Source organism: Sycon ciliatum, chromosome 7 (assembly GCF_964019385.1).
Source record: "Sycon ciliatum chromosome 7, ocSycCili1.1, whole genome shotgun sequence".
Taxonomy (NCBI): domain Eukaryota; kingdom Metazoa; phylum Porifera; class Calcarea; order Leucosolenida; family Sycettidae; genus Sycon; species Sycon ciliatum.
The window spans coordinates 19,854,769-19,876,874 of NC_088649.1; the positions used below are offsets into that span (position 1 = coordinate 19,854,769).

Below are 22,106 nucleotides of genomic sequence, written 5' to 3' on the forward strand. Positions count from 1 at the left end.
ACGTCGCACCACAAACAGGCGGTTTGGCCTCCTGTGATACATGTGGAGTCGCTATGAGTCACTCCTATACATCCTCATGGATGCGCATGCAAGCCCCAACATGGGGGATAAACGTACACGCCTCCCCCCCCCCCCCCCACACACACACACACCAACACGCACACATGTACACGTACACACAAACACACGACCACATGCACGCACCCCCCCCCCCCCACACACACACACGCACACAACACGCCATGTGCAACGCACTCTCGTGGTCTCCATAAGCAATATCAGCACACAAAAATAAAATAAAAGAGTTGTGCGAGGTGAACTGCTACGTGAAAAGAGAGGGATGGAAACGGCTATGCACGGACAGCACCTTTAACCTAATCGTGCACATCCTTGTAGATGTAAACATGTAGCAAGGTAGATACCCTGCTTCAGTTAGATAATTATGACCGTTCCCGGATGATTGATAACTCAAGAAACTTACAGCTTTTTGTTTTCTCTGTGGTGAGGACCGCTCCCATAGTGTAGCTAGGTAGATAGATAAATAGAGAGAGAGAGAGAGAGAGAGAGAGAGAGTGGATCATTTGTGAACACAGTTGGGAAAAGGAGCTGCTCAGAACATACCTATTAGGGGATTTAGAAAAAAGTTGACTTCGGATAGGAAGTGCGCTGATTTCCCACGCTCCTGCCTTCCTTTGGTCGCCGACTGTAGCGTTCTCTCCGCAGCGGGGGGGGGGGGGGGGCATAGGCCTGTTCGAAAAATGCAAAATGTACCCCAAAATGCCCAAAAATTCAGAACATTTTTCGGACAGGCCTAGGGGGGGGAGGGGGGGGGGGTGGGTGCATGGGGGGGAGGGGGGTGGGTGGGTGCATGGGGGGAGGGGGGTGGGTGGGTGCATGGGGGGGGGGGGAGCTTGTAGAGTTTTGTAGAGAAGATACAGAAGAACCAGCTGGTCACGATCATGTTGTGAGGCAAAGAAGCCTTTTCGATATCAGCGCAAGAATAAAAAAAAAGAAGCGAAAAAACTCAAAAAACAGAGAAGATCCAATACACTGTACCTATGGAAACATAAAGGCCAAATTGGCGGTCGTTTGAAAAGCCAGGAAGTATTGAATTTGTAGTAATATAATGCGCATAGTTCATACAGTGTGTGTACACACAGACACACACAAATATTACACATCACAATAATTATGACACCACGTTGACGCCGGATGTCCTGAGCACTGTGACACTCTACCTTTTCCCAGTATTCCTGTTCAGAGTGAGCAGAAAAACAACAAAAGAGTGTACAGTGCACAACACAAGCTAGGCATTGCATTCCGTACTGGTTAGCAGTGAGTGGGTTCGATTACTCACTTGAATTGATGCATGAATCGATTCCAGTGCATTCAAGTCGTTGATTTTCATGTCATGAGCCCTGGATTCGGTTAGGAATCCACCCTATCCACATGGGGTGATGTGAATAGCGCGAATCGATTAATGAATCAATTCGCATGAATAAGGCATAATCGAACATACTAAATGAGAAGGGAAGGCATGTTTTCCAGATCCACAACACGAGCAGTCGGATAATGCAGTCCAGTACACATACACTTGAAAACTATGGCATACTTAACACGGAGATGACGGTGCCATAGCCAATGCTGTTCGGGCGACTCTTTGCTCTAAACACATTATGGTGGGAGTGACTTAACTTAAAGATATCAATCAGTGGGATGGGACTTCCCCTGGATAAGTGGTATTTCAGTTTCGCTAGCCATGAGTGTTATTACCTATGTTGCCACAGCGTAACCACCGATTCCGCTGGGCTTGCTGTGAAAGGTCCCATTCCTTGCATGGTAGAGGCGACGGTTCGATACCGGAACTGCTTGACAGCCAAATTTGTATAGACCCAAACCGATCATCAGCGTTGATTGTTCACTCGAAATATTATGTTTTAAGAATGAAACGGGCATGTTGAAGTTTGCTCTGAGGCCAGAGTCAATCGAACTGAGCCACTCTTTTGTGTTGACCCATTGCCTCCAATTTGCCCAATTTTTCGCTTCAACTCTTAGGTGGCTCCATACCGGACAGGTTTTAGAGTGCACGTCGAATTCACTCTGGGTCTGAAATTAGGTAATTGCTATCGCTCCATGACGGCCAGTACAGAGTAACAATAAGCCTTGTGTGTGCTTCCATTAGTTTTGATTGGTATGCGGTGCTTTATTGGCGAGATGCAAGCCGCTGTTTACCTGCGACAAGAAGTTGATTTTTCGAAAGTCGTAAAACTCAAGTCGCAGTGCAAAGCAACACGGCAAAAACTCACCTGCTTGGTATGGCGCTTCTGGTCATCGCAGAGCCATGAAATTTTGGCTCGGAGTATAACATCGCAGTCTCAATGTGACATAATGTTTTCTAATCCAAATACCAAGAGAGAAAGTGAATATCGAGTCCATTCCGGTTTGCAACCTAGGTCCTTTTTGAAACCGTCGCCTCTATGTCTTTCATGGCATACCAGGAGAGGCCGAGAAATTCATGGCGACTCATTTCACTGCAGTTTGTGCGCAAATCAGTTCCTCAAAGTTCATTACGAAGTTTTGTTATCAGAGGAAGTAACTTGTAGTTCCTCTTCTCTTTACAACCAACCAGCCAACCAACCAGCCAACGAACAAGACCGTACTTACATGATGCACGCGATATTATTATCCCTGCAAGGGTGCACACTGATTGTACTGGTTGACAACCTGGCCAGCTCCACACACTCCTGTTAGGTTGCAGGGCAAAGGGAGAAACCACTCATCACACATCTAACAGTGTACTACACACGTACATAAACCCATTGGAGAAGTGCACACGATGGTTCCATTCTAAATTATGTAGATAGTGAATGGTGAAACAGCGAGGTTCCAGGCTGTCCAAGAGAGAGCTCAATAGCGAGAGGCAGAGCTAGTTCGAACAATCAAAGCTCTTTTTGTTAGATATTGAATGGTGATGGGAGCAGCTGAGAATTGAGGACACCTGTAAATTGAGGTCATTTGGCCTCAGTCCAATGGGTGTCCCTAATTGTCAGGTTCGACTGCGCATGCAACAGCGCCTTTCTACCGGTACACAAGAATCAAGTATAGTGTTTAATCTGTTTGGAACGGATAGTTGCTTGATATTACAGACAATGCTGAACTGTGGACATTGAAAGCAAAAGATGTTGCCTACTTACTGCCAATGCATAATGAGTGACTTCAGAAGATTTCACTTACATAACAATTATACTTTTTCCAAATCTGATCTTCACTACATGTACATGCCACTGAACAAGTAGTGGGGATTCCCCCTAAGATTGAAATGCATTGGAGCAGTGACTCTAGGTATGATGTGTGTTCTAGACTTGAGAAGATGTCACATTGCGAGTACAGTTCAAAATTCGGATCTGGGCTTCATGCGCCCGAATATACAGTGGGCATTACGCCGTGGGATTGAAATGCCTTGCAGCAATGACTTACTGATGCAGACGGGGCTGTACTCGGTGTTCGGAACAAAACCCGAGAATGAGTAGCGTTTCCTTGAGAGAATCCTTGCAATCCTGAATCTTGGCAAATTGCCGGGCCTGATCGGCACATTGTAGGGCGGGTTTACACCCAGCCTGCCCAGAGAAAACGAAATCAGAGTAACGTAGTTATCCGCCCATGCAACCGGCGCTGTCATGTTCATGGCAGCGCACAGCCCGGTAAGCGTCCACAGCTGAGAGCCGCGTATGCCCGCTCCAGACTTGAGCGCTAGGCGAGCGCTCGCCGGACGTCCGCCGTACCAGATGGTTGTGAACCTCCACGTGGCTGTGAACACATACACGCACACACACACACATGCACACACACACACACACACACACACACACACACACAAACACACATATATACACACACACAAACACACGGTTTGGCTTTGCGAAGTAAAATAAAAATCAACAACACACAAACACACACGCACACACACATGGACACAAGCTCACACACACATGCACCATTGACCGTTTGACCATTTGACGCCTATCGCCGGAGGCGATGATAGCAATACTATGGCAGAAGCCATAGCAACTTGTGCATGGATTGTACCCTTCAACCGCTTGGAAGGCTGAAGAATTGATCACCACTATTCAGCCGGGTCTACACCACAAAGCTATGAAGTTGCTTTTTCTGGCCAGTGAATCCCTACTTTTTGGTCTTTTTCATGTTTTCCGGCACATACATCACACCACAAACTCCGGCATGCCCTGGCTGTTGGCAACCACGCAGGAGATTGAAAGAAATGTCAGGAGGAGTATGAGAAAAGGATGATAGACATATGTGACCATAATCGTCAGGAATCGAACCCGCAACCTCTCCATTGGAAATCGCTGCAAATATCACTGCACCATATGGGACACCCCCCCCCCCCCCCACACACACCCAAACACATGCACACACGCGCACGCATGCACACACCATGTATGTACCATGTATACTTGGTCCGCGTCAGCAATATTGTCGCTTATCTTTCGACCATTTGAACTTCGACTTTGACACCAACGCGTATACTTGAGAGGATATAACTTGGTAAGATGGAAGGTAAGGTACAGAATGACAACTGGTCATGAGGAATTTGTTGTCCAAGGAAGGGTTCATACTTGTTTTGGTCCTCCTCGTCGCTCCTATCAGAGCTGGTGACAAATATTTTTTGATCGGGATCGACAATCTCGCTTTCGGAAGCTCATCTCTCTTCCTCTCATCTGCCTGGCGATTTTCTAAAGGGAAGTCGACCGTGACGATCGCCTTCTCTAAAGGACTGCGCGTGGGCAGCAGGACTGCCTGTGTGGTTCAAATCAGTCGCCGTCCTTTGCAAGATTTATTTTGAACGACGGTGACGCGTACAGTACTTGCAAATCTCCACGATTTGCTGGATACTTCGACAAAGAGCTGAAGGTGAGGGCACTGCGATCTCAGCTTGGCGAGCGATCCCTGAGGTGAGCAATCTCGGCTGTTTTGCAAAATGGAACAGATTCCGAGTAGCCGATTACTTTCTTGTGCGTCGCGCTGCTCTTGCCTGCGCAGTGTGACAAGATAATCTATTTTGATACGGCGCTGTATCAATCAGAATCCCCCACGCATCGCTCTCGAAATCCACTCGAAATCTAGCTAGACCTTTCAGGTACATATACTAGGGAGCTAACCTACTAACCAAAATTGGGATGAAATGGGCTGCCAAGTGAGCACTGGCGACATTATAAACAACGCTGAAAGATAAGCGACAATACTGCTGACGCGGACCAAGTACGCCCGTCGCAAGAGAAGCACGCAAATCTGCAAATGCACAGGATGTGCACCCACAGATTTTCTCGTTGCTTCACAAATCGTTTCCATACGATTTCTTCTATTTTAAGTGGTCTTTGACCACTTGCTGGTGAGCTGATCTACTCACCTCCCACCGCTTTAGGAGCTGCATCTGCGCCTTGATCGTTGAAGGGTGGTGGCGTTCCTACGGATGTGGAAAACTCGGCCTAGCCGAGTCTCACGCGAACCATGAATTATTTTCATTTTTATCCGAGTGTAATTCAAAAGAATGGACACAATGTTACGAGTTGCGACTATTTCTCCACCAACGGTACCTAGTCAAAATTATACGGATACAGAGCGGGACAAAAATAAGCAAACTGGCAAAGAATACTGTGACATTCGGTGACCTGACGCCTAGCTCCAACACTTCTACAAGGCGCCAACCAACCACCTTCCAGCTGGAAGGCTGAGGTCAGGAAAGTCCAAGAGGGGAAGAAGAGCGCATCGAAGAAGAGCACTAGCGGAGTCTCATAGGAACAAAGAATGCCGAAAGTCACTCTGTTGGAGTAAGACTGGTATTTCGTTTTAAGTCGTCATCATCGTCAAATCAACATAAATTCTACAAAAATTCAAGTCGCTACCCTATTCTAGTGATTATCCGGCGTCACTGGCCGAACAGTGCAAAATACGTCAAAGGCTAGGGCAGAGCATACCACTGAGCAGAGAGGGAGAGGAGACCGTGGTGTGACTCTGAGTTCTGTCTCTCTCTATCGTGCATCTGTACCGTAATCCACTGCTACTTCCTCAATGGTGTAATAGTGTTAGGTACATCCTCCCATACGTTCACAGTTGATCTCTCTCCCTTGTCTCTCTTCCACAATGTCTTCAATTCGTTCGTCTTGGTCTCTGTCTCTCCGTCTCCCCAATAAATGTTGTTCGACCTAACCTGTTCCCGTTGTCTATTGTAATGCCTGAGAGTATGTCTTTTATTCACCATGGTTGGTTAACACCCACATCTCCCGTGCTGGCTGATTTTCTTCTCATGCCATGAGGTGTTGTCTATAATAATAATAATAATAATAATAATAATGCCGTCGTCCTTTTTCGTACTCAACATTGGCGGCCGACTGTTAATCGACCCACGACCCTGAGATCCCATGCCCAGTCGTCCGCAACCGCCATTCGTCTCGTCTATGTCAACCTCGTCTCGTCCATGTCAATCTCGTCTCTTCTCCAACCTCGTCTCGTCCCCAACCTCGCCTCGCCTATGTCAACCTCGTCTCGTCGTTTGTAATCCTCATCTCGTCTCCAGCCTTTTCTCGTCTATGTCAACCTCGTCTCGTCCATGTCAACTTTGTTTCAGCTATATCCACTTCGTCTCTTCTATTTCAATCTCGTCTCATCCAAGTCATGCAGGTCAGCTATTTTCTTTATTTCTCTCTTTCTTTGTCATCCGTCCTTCGTCGTCAAATTTATTTTCAGTTTATTCTATTTTGTGATTTTTGTAGTGTGTGCGCGAGCAGGTGTCTTTCATCAATATCAGGGGTCCGATGGTGAGCCACGCTCATTTATTCATGTCCTATAAGTGTAACTATGCTGGTTAGCCATGCTAGTACAGAACACAGTGTTCCTTTGAACTCGTAGTTTTTAGTGCCAATTTCAATGTGAACGGGTCTTTGGCCCGCCTTTGGCAATGTTTGCGCCATAGCACTAGTTTGAGTGATGCGTATCATAGAATTATTGAACTAGTACCAGAATAGGAATGTGATAACTGTAGTGCATGTTTAGTACAACGCTTTTGTGTGTGTGTGTGTTTATTTTTCTCTACTTCCTCAGTCATTTTTTCTCTATTCTTTCTCATCGCCTTATTATTTCCCGCGAGGTCGAGGTTCTTTTTTTGCGCAGGGGAGGTATGTTAGGTACCTCCTCCCGTACGTTCTACAACCTTATCCCGTACGTTCTACAACCTTATCCAAGCTCACCTGCATGCACTCTCGTACTCACCTTTTTGTCTCCTTTTGTTCCGTTGGCCTGGGTAGCTACTTGCGCACCCATAATTGCCATAGCTACCCAGGCCCTTTATCTTGCCGTTCACACTTGATCTCTCTCTCTCTTCAATACTTTTTGGTCGACCTAACCTGTTCCCGTTGTCCATTGTAATATCTGGAGAATATGTCGTCGTCCCTTTTTCGTACTCGACAATAGCAAGAGATAGAACTCAAATAACTGGTATAATTCCTTCAGCACTAATACCTTCTAACAAGATTAAACAAAGTGTCTGAAGTGTTTGCTGCAGATAGTGCTCTACCCCCTAACAAGGGAAGAGAGTACTAAGCAATTGTGTGATGAGTGTTTTTGTTAACACGAAACTCGGAGTAACGAGAAAGCTTTTGGTATATGTCGTTCTGCCTTGTGTAACAAGATTAAACAAGTGTACACGTCTTTCCGCACCGTACCACTCAAAACTTCACCCCGCCCCACACCCATACTAAGCCATGGCTACTCGGGTGCTGATACACAAAACTCAATGTTTAATAACATCACCGAGGCAGAAGGCTTATGTTCTGCGAAAGTGCTCCATACCTGATTCAGGCAGAGCGGCGTACACAAAGGCACACAATGAAAACCTTGGGCAAATTGTCTGATGATTGGTTCCGCCATGAAACTCTGAGTCGCAACGGAATTTGCCAAGGTTTCATAGTGTGCCCTTGTGTATTTAATAACATCTTCATCGCTGCAATTCCATAGGCAATGACTACTGCTTGTGGTCACTTACATCCACATACGACATCGGAGGGTGGGTTGGCGTGGAGACTGGCTACGGTAACTCTAGCGGTTCCTTCCTTCCGGTTGATTTCGTACAAGGACCTACCACCATTGGCATTGCTCAGCCAAATAGACAAGGACTGGTGAAATCCTTGGAAGAGCAGAGCACTGGCCAGCTTGTTGAATGCGCCCGCAGTGACGGTGGCGGCCGGATTCGACGCGATGCTCATCGCCCAGGCGGCACAGGCTGCCTGCGCACCTTGCCAACCATGGCGACTGTGCAGGGCGCATTCACTGGGCGACTTGTCCTGCGGCGAACAGCGTGCGTCTGGAGCCACCCAAACGCTGATTTGCTTGCTGTCCATATTCGTGTAACTACCAAAGGCACCTACACACATATAAGAAAAGAAGAAGAACTAATGGAAAGCGATCCAATGAAATGATTTCTTCATTTTACAATGATCACAGCTCACAGGCAAAGACGAAAAAATTGCATAGTGGGAGCATAGTGATGGTGAGGCTTTTTGCCCTCAGCCGACCTGAGATCTCGGCGTCATGGGGACATAAAACGCACCAAAAAGAAATAAGAAGACGAATGAAAGTAGTGACAGGTACATGACACGAGATGTTAGGAGGAGAGACTATATAATTATGATGAATTAGAGCTATGAAGAGTGTAATCGATGGAGACATGGCCACAAAAATTATGGAAGTTGTACAGTTGACATTGTTGAGTAATATGCTGCTGCATGTACAATGTATGTAACTGTTTGTAGCTCCTATTCTGTGTAGGTCTAGTGACTGGCTGTTCCAATGAACTATAGTCACGCATGCAATATCATAGACCAAGCCAGTGGCTATAAGTCTCTTCTCTGCGCTAGAGTAATGCATTCATTATGGTTCTTTTCTTTGTCCTAGTATGGTGTTGGCCCCAGCCATCTAGTCGCGCATGTATTACTCTTCTGTCCCATGCGTAGTGCAGTGCTTGGGTGCGCGTGTCATGTATAGTGGGTTTGGTTCCTGATTGTTCGGTGCTGCACCTGTCATGTCTGCTGCCAGTGCTGGCTTGCGAGGTCATGTCGGGTGCGTTCGCTTCCGCTGCATTCATAACTTTCTGCTGTACCGTACCGAAGCTGATGTATTGGTAAGTGCTGCATGCGATGTGCTAGGTCCAGACGTAGTACAAGTACCCTTCACCTTTTGATCGTGCCTGCACGTAATGTTGCACACTACGCGTTGTTGCCTTTTTTACTTCTTGCTGGTGACTGGGAGATTCTTGGTGAAGTTTCTCGTTCGGAGTAGTTCAGTCTTTTGGTCATTCTCTCTTTTAATTTAGCTTTATCAACATGTAGCAAATTTATCTCCAAGCCTCGGCTGTCCTGGTGGTTGTGTGCCAGTGACGTGTAGGTGTGTGACTGAGGAGGGGGAAATTTTGTTTACAACAGAGGTTAAAAAGGAGTGATACTGAATATAATGATCACTACTCTTCATTGACAGGAGCACAATACAGTGCCTAGAAGAAACCCTTGACGATCGACGAGTCGATCGAGCATTTCCGAACGAGACGTGCAGGGGACAGGATGGGTTTGCCATAGATAATGAAGATGATACCATAACATTGAACACCAAAAGGAACAACAATAACAACAGTAACAACAGTAACAAACAATGGCCTTCTACACCGCTTCAACTGGCCCACTCTCTTGTGCATGTAGTTGTATTTGTTGTATTTCAAGGATCACCCAGAGGTTCCAGGCCTATGGTGGAGATCTACTACTCGCAGACATGTCATGTGCTTGGGAACAGAGTGCAACAGTACAAAGAAAGAAGGGAACGAAAAGAAAGAAAAGAAAGAAAAGAAAGAAGGGAACGAAAAGAAGCCGACACAGTAATTGCGCTTTTCTCACACTTCAAAAGTTTGCTCACTCCATTCGCCACCAGGATTCCCCGCCTGATATTCTGATGCTCGTAACCCCTAATCATGTTCGGGCTATAGCTTTCGAGACACCAGCATTTGGCATTTGACAACTGAAGGAATGAACCGCTGCCTGTGGTACAAGTCCCGTGATGATTTCAATTGCCTCCCATCAACGTTCCGCAATACTCCGTCACAAATTCTATTCAGTCAAGAGATTCTATTCCTGCTGCTCAGCTTCATCTGCTCATGCAACAGCCATGCTCACCCGTACATCTAGTTAGCATAGTGCTATTAATGCAAGTCCCTTAACTCTTAACGGAATGCACACACTTTTGTTGAACACGAATGATCGATAAATTCAACATTTTCAAAATATTTCCTAACTATCGTAAATCGGTCAATTCTCAGTGGTTTGGAGAGAAGGAATGTTGTACATGTAGGAAGAATAGAAAACCCTTAGGTGTTGTCTCTACCAATCACCTTAATCACCGCATCACTGATGGTGGTGCCCCCATGGCATATCCAGTGTTCACGTTCCATACAATGACCAGTGCCTGACTAAATATGGAAAGCAAGAAATGTCAAACTTACGCTTTTCACAACGCTGGCCTACCCAACCCGGGAGACACCTGCATACGGGAGCATTGGGCACGGATGTGTCCACGAATCCGAAATCACACAATACTGAAGCGCACAGGAGTACAACAAAATATACAGTATAATATTAGTCTGATAAATCTGATGATTGTATTAGCGTGAAACTTTGAGTTACGACAACTCCAAACTGGACCTATATCTCTATTTTTTGTTTTGTTTGAAATGTTCTGCACTTTGAGCATCGAGCACTTTGCCGGGAATCTCCAAAATTACTCCTCGGTAATAAATTATTTGTGCTTATAAGTACATCCAATGACACAATCATCATGCTACCGTTCTCCTCTGTTCTCCACCCTTTTTCTTAATTAACCTCATGATCACATTCGCTCCCTTGTAATTGGGCTTGTAGCCCGTGTGTACTTGCAAATTCAAATAAAAATTATACATACATACATGTACATACATGTCGAGACGACAGTTGAAAGTGTGGGTGGCAACATTTGTGCACTGTTCAGGGTAGGTTTTTCCATTTCATCTCTGACCCGGGACACGCGAACACTCCTGGGCTAAACCAGTATAATGATTGTATCAAAACGGTTCACCCCGGAGGGCATCATCAGCGATGGAGAAGACAGAAATATGAAAAATAATATATAAGACAGGACGGACAAAATTTACCTTAATGCTTGCAGTATGCAACATGTTACGTGCTAGCACTAAGACATAACAGTGTAAGTGTGCATTTTTTTAGTGGAAAGCTGATGTGAGACAATCGTGTTTGAGTTGGTAGCTGTGTGTGTGTGTGTGTGTGTGTGTGTGTGTGTCCAATCGAAAGGTTGCGGGTTCGATTCCCGACGATTATGGTCACACACGTCTTTCTTCTCTTTCTCAGACTCTTCCTGACTTTTCTTTCCTTCTCCTGGGTGGTTACTAACAGCCAGTGCATGCCAGACTATGTGGTGTGATGTGTGTGCGGGAAAAAAAAAAAAGACCAAAAAGTAGGGATTCACTGGCCAGAAAAAGCCACTTCATAGCTGTGTGGTGTAGACCAGGCTGAACAGTGGCGGTCAATTCTTCAGCCTTGCAAGCTGTTGAATGGTGCAATCCCTGCACAAGCTGCTATGGCTTCTGCTGTAGCATCGCTATCATCGCCTCCGGCGATGGCCGTCCAATGGTCCAATGGTGTGTGTGTGCGCGTGTGTGCGTGTGTGCGTGTGTGCGTGTGTGTGTGCGTGTGTGTGTGTGCGTGTGTGCGTCCGTGTGTGTGTGTGTGCGTGCGTGTATATCTATACTGTATGTATGTGTGTCTGCCTGTCTGGCTGTGTGTGTGTGTGTGCTTGTACGTATATGGATGTACATCAGTGCGAATCAAGTGTTGAGTGTGTTAACAGTCCAAGCATCCCATATCCCGGATAATGCTCTTGAAAGCCTGATTGTGCACGGAATAGCATCCAGTAATATTTATAAAATGGCAATAAATAAGATAAATTGTGCACTCATATCAACAGCAAAAAATGAAGAAAGTCAAGTTCCATAACGTTTTCTTGTGACTGTCATCAGTGGAACGCCGTCAAATAAAAATGTAATAACTAAAACACACACTTATATACATGTAGCTAATAATATTATGGTTTCAGGTAGAAATACAGCAGCTAACAAGGACAAAAAGCGAAGTTTGCACCTTTGCAATGTGTGAATATAGTGTATGTGAGAAAGGTAGTGGCAGATGAATGCGATACTTTGTGAATGAATGTAATCACACTCTTCAAGTAATACACACGCACCATTACATTCATTCACACAGTATCGCATTCATCTGCCACTACCTTTCTCACACACACTATATTCACATATTGCAAAGGTGCAAACTTCGCTCTTTGTACTTGTTAGCTGCTGTATTTCTACCTGAAACCATAATATTATTAGCTACATGTATATAAGTGTGTGTTTTAGTTATTACATTTTTATTTGACGGCGTTCCACTGATGACAGTCACAAGAAACCGTTATGGAACTTGACTTTCTTCATTTTTGCTGTTGTTATGAGTGCACAATTTATCTTATTTATTGCCATTTTACGACTATTGTCTCCACATCGATTGTTTAAGTAATATTTATGATGATTTAAATTCAAAACATCTGGGTTTGGAAACTGCGTCCAAGATAATGTTATTGTAATTATGGACTCTGATCTTTCTTTACTATGAATTTATTTTTTATTACTTTTGGCATATCGTCCTAACCATATACTCTGGTTCAATTTCTTTATGGACTCGGACCTCTAACGTTACCCCCCCCCCCCCCACCTTCCAAGTTGGAATGCTGTTGGAGTGTGCATCCAAGATGTGCTAGAGCTGACGGCCAGTTAGTTGTAGAATGTCAGTACCGTCGGTCAGTGTCGTGCAATGTTATCGCACCAGCTGATTGTTTCGTAACTGGTGGTGTTAGTGGACCTTATGGCGAAACTTGTAGTTTCTTGGTCCTTTTTTTCTTTACTATCAATTTCTACTTACCATTTGTTTTTATTGCAGCCTCAAATGCGCAAGTTTCCAGGGTCACACAATGCAGGAGGATGTACTGTTGGTTTCTCAATTTCTACAACAGTCACTTCACTTTAGAAATTCTGTAAAACTGGGAATTTTCGGGAGTTTAATATTTTCAGTGTTTCCCAAAATCAACGGTTGGATAGAGCACAAATTTCCGTAAACCAGTTTTCTGGATCCAAAACTGCATTGTGCACATTGCGTGGCTGTGGCTTTTTGAAGTTTCGGTCGTTTTTATGTTTGGTAAAAATCCCCTGTTCCAAAGGCTAGGAAATTAGAGGCCACATGCCTCACACTGCTCTTTTCTCTGCCGTCTAATTTCCTAATACTTTGAAATTCTCCGTGAAGTCCAAAATTGAAATTTCAATAATATTAAATTTCGTGTTTGCTCGCAGCGGACATAGTGGATATGCGCATCTCATAACATCAAGCGAATGGCCGAGGGTCCTCTAGAGTGGTGTAAGTTGCCCGTATGATGCAAGCTAGATATTGAGTGATCGAAGAAGGATAGATTTACCATCACTGTGGATAAGAGTCATACTGTAGCTCAGTTGGTTAGAGCATTGCCCGCGAATAGCAAGGTCCCTGGTTCGAGTCCCGGTGGTGTGACTCATGATTTTTTCTTTCTTTCATATCTGGCTTGCAAGTGTTGAGTTTCGGAGAGAAAAGAGCAGTACGAGACATGTGGCCTCTAATTTCCTAAGGCCACACTTCGTTTTTTCTATGTTTCTCGTCGGAAAATTTTAACAAAATGTATGCGGGCGGGCGGAAAAAAAACAAAAGCCAAGGAAAAAACAAGAACTGAAAACTGTATACATTTTACATGTATATGCGTGATTCATACAAGACGCTGCGCATACCATCTATACAGTACTACATTGTACATGTAGTCCCATACATGATTGCACTACGTTATCACATCAGCCCACGAATATTAATTTAGGCAAACTGCAACAATGAGAGTATAAAGTTTGATGAATACGAGATGGCGAAGAGAACATACATTTATCTGCTATCGCATCAACAAACGCTTTCCCACTCGTCATTTTTGGTTTTGTTACTTCAACGTTCTTGTACCCACGCTGCTCATCTTTTCCTCACCATGGCCATGCGTCTATTCCTTGGATTTTCTGCCCACGACATTATTCCACAGACGCCAGTTGCCACGGAACTCGTCCGACTTGCGGTATTCCTGGGACCTACGAGGCTTAGGCAGTGAACGACTGAAAGTGAAAGCTTCGTCATGGCAGCCTTCATCGCAGAGAACGGACGGGGAGCGTTCCTTTGCTGCTGTGATGCAAACGTTTACGATTTTGATTGACGCATCTATCTAGCTGCTGCAGCAGCATGTGCACCATACATACATGTACAGTCATGTACATAGTATGAACTTGTTTTCTTCCGAAATTTCTGAAAACCTACGCGGGCGATGACGAGAAACATAGAAAAAACAAAAGCGTGGCCTCCTAATACTTCGAAATTCTCTGTGAAGTTTTAATTTGAAAAATGTACCGAAGACTAGGCCTTGGCGGATAATGCTCGAAAAGGTGGCAGATTCTGCTTTTTTTGCACCGAAATTGGCAGAACCATACAAACCTTATGGCGGGCAATTCCTCGAATTCTGCTCCATTTCTTTATCCACATACCAAACATGCATAAAATTACCAGAAAATGTACTTAATTCTGCCAATTTTTCTGCCGGCATTATCCGCCAAGCCCTACCGAAGACACCGACAATTTTATATCCACCGAAATTTTCCGGATTTACATTATCAAAGTAGTATTAGGGCACCAGTTCCGAACGAAAGAACATGCGTGACTCGGGGCTTACCAACGCAGAAGAATGGGTGGGTGCTGCTCGTATCGGTAGCACCAAACCTCACCAAATAACCCGTTTTATCTAAAACGATAAGGCTATATGGGCCAGCTGTTGGGCTTGACATGTAGAAAGGCCCGTCCAGTTCATCTGCGAGTCTGGCGTACACACTACGGAGCTCGTGTCGCCAACTGAAGAGCACTCGCTGTGTTCCAATGTGGTAACCGATGCTGGAACAATGGCTGGCCGCCTCCGCGTAGGTCGCACGACCCTGGTTCGTCCTGGCGACAGAGAAACGGCTGAACGGGCTCAGCTTTTCTGGCATGAAAGTCCACTGGAGATCGGTATCTGTAAGTTGCACATGAGGAAGAAAACAAAACAAAAGCACGTGAACAAGCATCAGTTAGAGATCAACAGCCAAATGTCTGAAGTATGAAAAAAGATTTCCCGCACCTTGAGTCAAACCTCGTGGACCTTGCCATGCACCACCAAAGCATTAGGTCCCAGCGAGATGTATGTACTATCAAGAGTACATAACCCCCATATTAGAGTGTGCAACTGCCTGCACACCCTGCACAACCTCTATGTAGTGCTACGGCGGCAGAAGTTCACATCACGTGACATGGTTCAAAAGGTTACACTGGCAAACAGTGCAAAGTGACCACAAGAGAGTTGTACCCAAAGCTGGGTTGCGTACGTATAGGATATTACCCAAGTACGAGGGTGTTACCTCCCGAATATCATCCCGACTGCGTAGCAGGAGGGATGATATGAGGGTACGGTAACACCCGAGTACGCGGGTCAATATCCTACTTATCCCAGGTACATCTACGCATTTTGGGGATCGACGCAACTGCGTTCTGAATACAATTACCAAGGTACAGCTATACCAAAAACAAGATGCTGCCTTTCTTTTCAATCCAGTCAAGGTTTGAGAGCGATGGAGCTCGGGAGACAAGTTGCATTTTTGTAGTTGGACTAGAGAATTGACGAAGATTGCACTGTTATGATACATAATCATTTGGTTCAAAGTAAGGGCCATACTTCAAGTCACGGTGAGATACAACGTCATTGTGGATACTGGTGCTGACTTCCTTGTCATTGGATCGGCGTGGAACTTTCAACGGTTTGGGATCCTTGCTGAACACTGTCCGTGCAGGCAGTAACCACATTGTACATATCGTCGGACATAGGCACCAGTGAGTAAAGTGCATTTCGTTGTATCAAGACTCTTGGTTGTATCACTATCGGCCACTATGCAATCAGAAGAACGTTGATCTTGTTATATTATAGGCATACTGGATTTGTAGCAGCATCTACGTTTTAGATTTTTTCTTGTGGCAATCGTGCTGGATACGATGTCATGATAATCACTGCGGGTCGCATCTTGCATTCATATCTTATCTACATCACACATGGATTGCTGAGCTCTTCTTCTTTCACACTGTCACAGTGAATATTCTGTACAAGATTTTTCCTCTCACTTTCACGTCTTGTACTTTTCGAGTTGTTGCGGTATCTCTCCTTGCAATTACATGTAGTAATTTTCACTCGGATGGTGATACTTTGTGTAGTTTTCGAGTTTACAAAGAGAGAATGAGAACTGATGCACTTCGAAGTCTCCTTTGTGTCGTAGTGTTGAGTTGAATAGTGATTGGAGTTCGTTGTTTGTTTGTGTGGAATCTGGTTTTGGACGTAGTCGCGGAGGTAAGTTTAACTTTTACTGTACCGACGGTGCACTCTGCATTGGCATGCTCTCACCCTCTCACGGTTCTGTGTAGTGCATTTGGTCGCTGGGTTCTGATCGAAAGGACTCCAGTGGCAAGATGCATTGCATCGAATCGAGAGGGGGTGGGGGCATGCCAATGCAGGGTGCACCGTAGTAGGTACGGTAAAAGTGAACCCAGTTAATAATGAATATCATCCCGCGCGGGATTGTTTTGGCTATTATTTCCCGGTCAGCAAGGCTCCTGATTGGCTGAAACAGGCCTATAGTACCGTACCATGGGATAAAACCCTGTATCAATCATGCACAGAGTGCAAATAATGTGTACGGGTTCATCATAATTATGATGTGAAGTTCTGCCGTCGCAGACCCCATAGCTATTATAGCTGGAGTTGCACACTCTTGGCGGTTATGTACTCTTGGTACTACTGGTACTACTGGTACTACTGGTGTGTTTTGATCGCTTTTCGTGTAAAACAACCGTAAGTAGAAGGGAGGGTAACATGGATGACATGATGATCCACTGGCCATGGGGCTTTCAGGGGCGTCAACACTCCACTGCAGGTCTGGGAGTTGTGCGAGCACAGGTACACATAATTTCGACTATGGGCTTTCGGAGACATCCTGCCTGGGCTTTGAGAGACTTTCAGCTAGACATGAATGATATCAAGAGTAGATAAACAAGAGTGTGCAACTCGCGGATGGGTAGGCCCACGGCGGAATTTTTTGTGGACGTAATCTTTTCGACGACGCACGCGCTGAGAGTCTTTCAGAAAGTTTTCCCTCGTGCTCTTGGCCGGGCTTTACACTACAAGGTCGGTGTCCAGCACGTGCTCTCGCACTGCTCTGCGGCAAAATGCGCGCTTCTCTGAAAAAAGGTGACGTCGACAAAAAATTCCGCCGTGGGCGGGGGTATCTGCAGATTGTGCAGGAGAAATCCGGAGTTGCACACTCTTGTTTATCTACTCTTGATGATATGTTACTAGTGAAGGGTCTAATACTTACATGCATAACAATGTCATGTTAGCACATACATTATTATAGGTTCTGACTCCTTTCAGCACAGTAGGCACAAACAAGCACTAGTGAGCAATTCAATGGAAACCATAATTATTCACACGTCATCAAGAGGCTGCTCGCATACATGTGTCATAATGTCGAGGAATTGGTCATTGGTCTCTCTCAGACTCTCTAGGTACTTACCTTTGGCATTGGAGATGGCAATGACGCACAATGCCAGTGCGACCATCAACAGTCCACTTTGATAGTTCTGTGCAATAGCCAGGAATATCACGCGCAGAGACGAAAGAATCTAAACATGGCACCCGCGTGACCATCCCCAATGAACTGGAGCAAAGATTCCGTGCCTGCTGCAAAGGAGCAGCTTATGTGTAATATTTTGCTCCCCCGAAACAAACTGCAAAACGGTCAGGTGGTGGGACAACAAGGCACAAAACTAACAGAGGTGCCGAGTCTAATGATTATGTACGACAAAAATGATAAGGGATGATTATTTCTAACAGAGATCCCATGCTTTTTTCAGAACTTTGACGCTCTATTGTAGCCTTGCCGTGTATTCCGTACACGTACAACTCGCAACACACAACGTCGTCGGCTACACAACGCACACGTACAATGATTGTTTCCAAATCTTAGCAGTACATGTCCACGGTGTAGATGAGGACTTTGTGTGTTGCGATTTGGAGATGTACTGAAAAGAAGTCCCATTTTGCACATCGAACACGTATGGGTAAAAGTGATGTTTGTTTTTGTTTTTTAAAGTTTTTTTTTACAAAGTAGCCACAAACCATAATATTATTATTCCCTTTCCCTACCCATTGTGCAAGCTCAAGCTGGATACAGATCTATTTCATTCCTTGGTGCTGACCGCTTTAATGCGCTTCCCGAATCCCTTCGCACAAATCATATCCCCAATTCATTTCGCCAGGAACTTTTAAAACAATTTCATTCATCTTGGGCACCCTGTAAGAAGACCTTAGGGTCTGTTGGGAATGCCCAAGTAAAATAATAAAATACAACAACAACAGCCATCATGGTGCAGGCACTTGCAAAAACGCACTGGGAAACACATAGGGATGGCAGCCAAAGCAGTGGAGGCGGGGAAAGAGCAGCTCAACCGACCATGGGTCTCGGTTTCAGCACTGCTCATGCGCGCCAAACAGAAAAAATACGAAGTGAGAAAAAATGAGCAGGAGCACAACAGAGTAAATAAGAAATAAATAATATGTAGGATAGAGAGCAGGCACACCACACATTGCCACAAACGCCCAGTAGCCGGGATCCGAATGCATATACACAAACACACCCTCAGACACACGCACACACAAACACATGCGCGCACACACACAAACACACGTGCACACAGCCATGCACACCCACGCAAACATGAGCGCACAAACTTACATACACACCCGCACACACCCAAACACCCACCCACACTCACACACATACACCCACACACACACATACACACACACACACACACACACGCACATCTACACATGCACCATACCGCACGCACCGGCATCGAGTGTGCCCAACAATTGAGGTAATAAGGCAGGTGACCAAGAACCGATCATGGGCAGATATCTGTCGCCCAAACTCAGTTCTTGCTCTAGAGCTACAATTGGACTCTGGTTGTGACTTAAGCGGGATTCACAGAAGCTGTTTTTGCGATGCGACAGCCGCGAAACCGGGAAAACCCCAAATCGCAACCATCGCGGACCCTACGCAACTGCCGCAACAGGGCCATCGCGAAAGTTGAGCTTGGCTCAACTTTTGCGATGCGGCAAGCGATTTGGCGTACGATGTTGGCCTTTTCTACTGCAAAGTTGTACAAAGTTTTAAAGGTTCAAGAATTGCCTATAAATTTGTACAATTTGTACCAAACCTTACGAATATCATGGTGACGTAACCAAATCAGCAAGACTTTGTCGCATCGCTGACTTCCTCTGTGAATGGTATTTCGCGAGTTCGCATCGCACGCGTCCATCGCAGATCGCGACGCATCGCAAAAAAAGCTTCTGTGAATCCCGCTTTATAAGTGCCAGCTGAGATGTCCACGAAGTAGAGATCATGTTGAGTCCAGAGCCCTGACGCAATCTACGTCACAATCCGAGCCAAAATGTCGCACTGTCCTTGTATAGATGCGCAAGGCGTCAAGGGATAGCATTATGCAAGACAGCAAGTGTGAATACCAATGGTCCATTGTACATACTAAACATGCATGCATGCATGATGCATGATGCACACACATACATGTAGTGATAAATCACACATTTCGGGTTGCATTTTTCCTTTTCTGGTTTTCTGGGTTTGCATTTGTATTGCTTTTTCATTCATTGTGTTTCTTTTGCCCGTTAAAGAGGTTTCATGAGTATTCAGTGTGAAAATAAATAGATGCATGATTGAGAGCGAAAAGGAACGTTTTTCCTAGATCTTTGCACCTAGGGTAGGGGGTGGTGGTGAAAGAATTATTGTAGTTACGCTGACTATTTCCGCCATCATTTGTACCATGCGCTTTAACTAAATTAAGTAATGCGCCTCCACAGTTTTTTATAAAATTAATTATAATTAGTCCTACTTATTAACAATTATAATGAAGCGAGATGGCTGCTCAATTGCAGGCCATACCTGCCTTCCTGCTCGACCACATACGTGTACATGTATGGGTACCTGCCTTCCTGCTCGACCACATACGTGTACATGTATGGGTACAAATGACGTGTGTTATGAGGTTGCGAAACAAAATGGTGGAATGCCAAGACAGGAAAACGCACAACACGTAAACACGACGTGTACATCGTTTGCGTTCACAATAGTCAATAATGGATAAAATAGCCTCAAGGCATGCATGAGGAAAGCTGGGGAAAAAACCCGAAAGAGACGAGCCGTAAAACTGAAATATTGACTACAAAACTGTCGCCATGTTCATTTCCAAACTCCCCCTGCACCTGTCTGTTCCTGTGATACTCAACGATCAGGTATTGACCCGCGTTACCAGCACCCGAATCCTGGGAGTCATCATTGATGACCGCCTAACGTGGTCGCCTGACATTGACTTTGTAATTCGCAAGACATGTGCTAAGGTTGGCGCTCTTCGTCGGTCCTTTCGGCAATTGAGCAGGAAGGCCAGGAGGCAATTTATTGTATCAGTCATTCTACCTGATCTTTTGTACTGTTGTTCGTGTTTTGTAACGAAGCTGTCCGCTAAGGAACGCCAAAGGCTCTCTACTGTGTTCCGCCGTGCTGTGCGAGCTGCCTGTGGTGCTAAGTCACAGGACGACATCACGCCATTATTGACCACATTGGCGATTTATCCATTTGAACACTATATGATTCTCAACTTTTCCCAGTTTATTCATAGAAATCATGTCATCATCTCACTGCCTACCCTAACGGAATTATTTCCACCGATCACAACAGGCCTTAGAACTAGAAGCCACTCTAATGCTTCCATTGCCATATCTAAGCACCGGACAACTGATGGAGTAAATTCTTTTTCTAATCGTGCCGCAATTTTCTTTATTACACTACCTGCCGAGTGGCGCAGACACCACCGTACCTCTACATTTGCAAACCAACTCAGGGATCTTTTTAAAGACCCAGTGGCGTTTAAGAAGTATTTTGACCTTCTTTTTGGAATCTGTTGAGTTTCTCGATGATCTTGATAGTTCTTGTACTAAGATTGAAGTTGACTTGGTGTTTGATTACTGTACTGCTTGATGTCTGAATTCCATTTTTTCTATTTTTTCTTTCTTTTCCTTTCCTTTCCACTTATCCCGTTATCGGCCCTCTTAAGAGTTGTGTGTATCACTGTTGAGGCATTCGATGGTAAATAAAATAAATACTACTACTACTACTACAGGGCGAACACGGCTGTACCGGCTGTACCCCCTGGGAGAAAGTCTTGAACTTTTTTCGGCCACTTCCCCTTGTTGGTGAGATACGGGGAGCCTGCTGTAGGGGTGCGCAAACAGCACCGGAGAGTTCTGCTCACTCGCCTTGATGTCAGATGTGCGCCCGCTGGGGAGGTCCGCACCCGCCACCTTTTGGTTCGCTAGTAAATGCAGTCCACTTTGTACTACGGAGGAGCTCCGTTGCAGATCAGACTGCTAATCGCGCGCTGGACTTTGACCAAGCCGTGAGCAAAGCAATACCGGTACATGTAAACATGTACTGCTAGCGCCCCTATCATAATGCGCACAAGTAGCAGCTCTTACCATTTTGTACGGAGAAGGGGTGAACACGACGTACTGGCAGAGAGACACGTACGACGCTGACCTTCAACTTGCCGGACTTCTGTCCAAGGACAACGAAAGGGAGGCACACAAAGCAAATCGAAAAAGAACAGCGAAGGTAAAGCAAATCATGAAGGCAGTCGCAAAACCAAAAAACAAGAGGCAAACTACAAGGTGTCTAATGGCCTTTACCTTGG

The 22,106-nt window shown here is 45.3% G+C and overlaps 1 protein-coding gene across 1 annotated transcript; it reads right to left on the reverse strand.

Annotated features, from left to right (window-relative positions):
- Positions 1-257: 257 nt before the first annotated feature.
- On the reverse strand, positions 258-15,263 carry LOC135820589 (uncharacterized). Its single transcript, XM_065333648.1, has 6 exons — positions 14,938-15,263; positions 10,559-10,651; positions 8,060-8,437; positions 3,478-3,807; positions 2,665-2,744; positions 258-1,253 (listed from the first exon to the last, which is right to left on the reverse strand). Exons 1-5 carry the CDS (start codon positions 15,245-15,247, stop codon positions 2,683-2,685), a joined length of 1,173 nt encoding a protein of 390 aa, XP_065189720.1. The 5' UTR covers positions 15,248-15,263; the 3' UTR covers positions 258-1,253; positions 2,665-2,682.
- Between the last annotated feature and the right edge of the window lie 6,843 nt (positions 15,264-22,106).

Excerpts from the sequence above, each read along its gene's own strand:
- LOC135820589 (XM_065333648.1), bottom strand. The coding sequence starts at position 15,247 with ATGCCAGAAAAGCTGAGCCCGTTCAGCCGTTTCTCTGTCGCCAGGACG. Across the intron at positions 3,808-8,059 it reads CTCCGATGTCGTATGTGGAT|CCACGTGGAGGTTCACAACC; the intron begins GTAAGTGACCAC and ends ATGTGTTCACAG. Across the intron at positions 2,745-3,477 it reads GTACAGCCCCGTCTGCATCA|GAGTGTGTGGAGCTGGCCAG; the intron begins GTAAGTCATTGC and ends GCAACCTAACAG.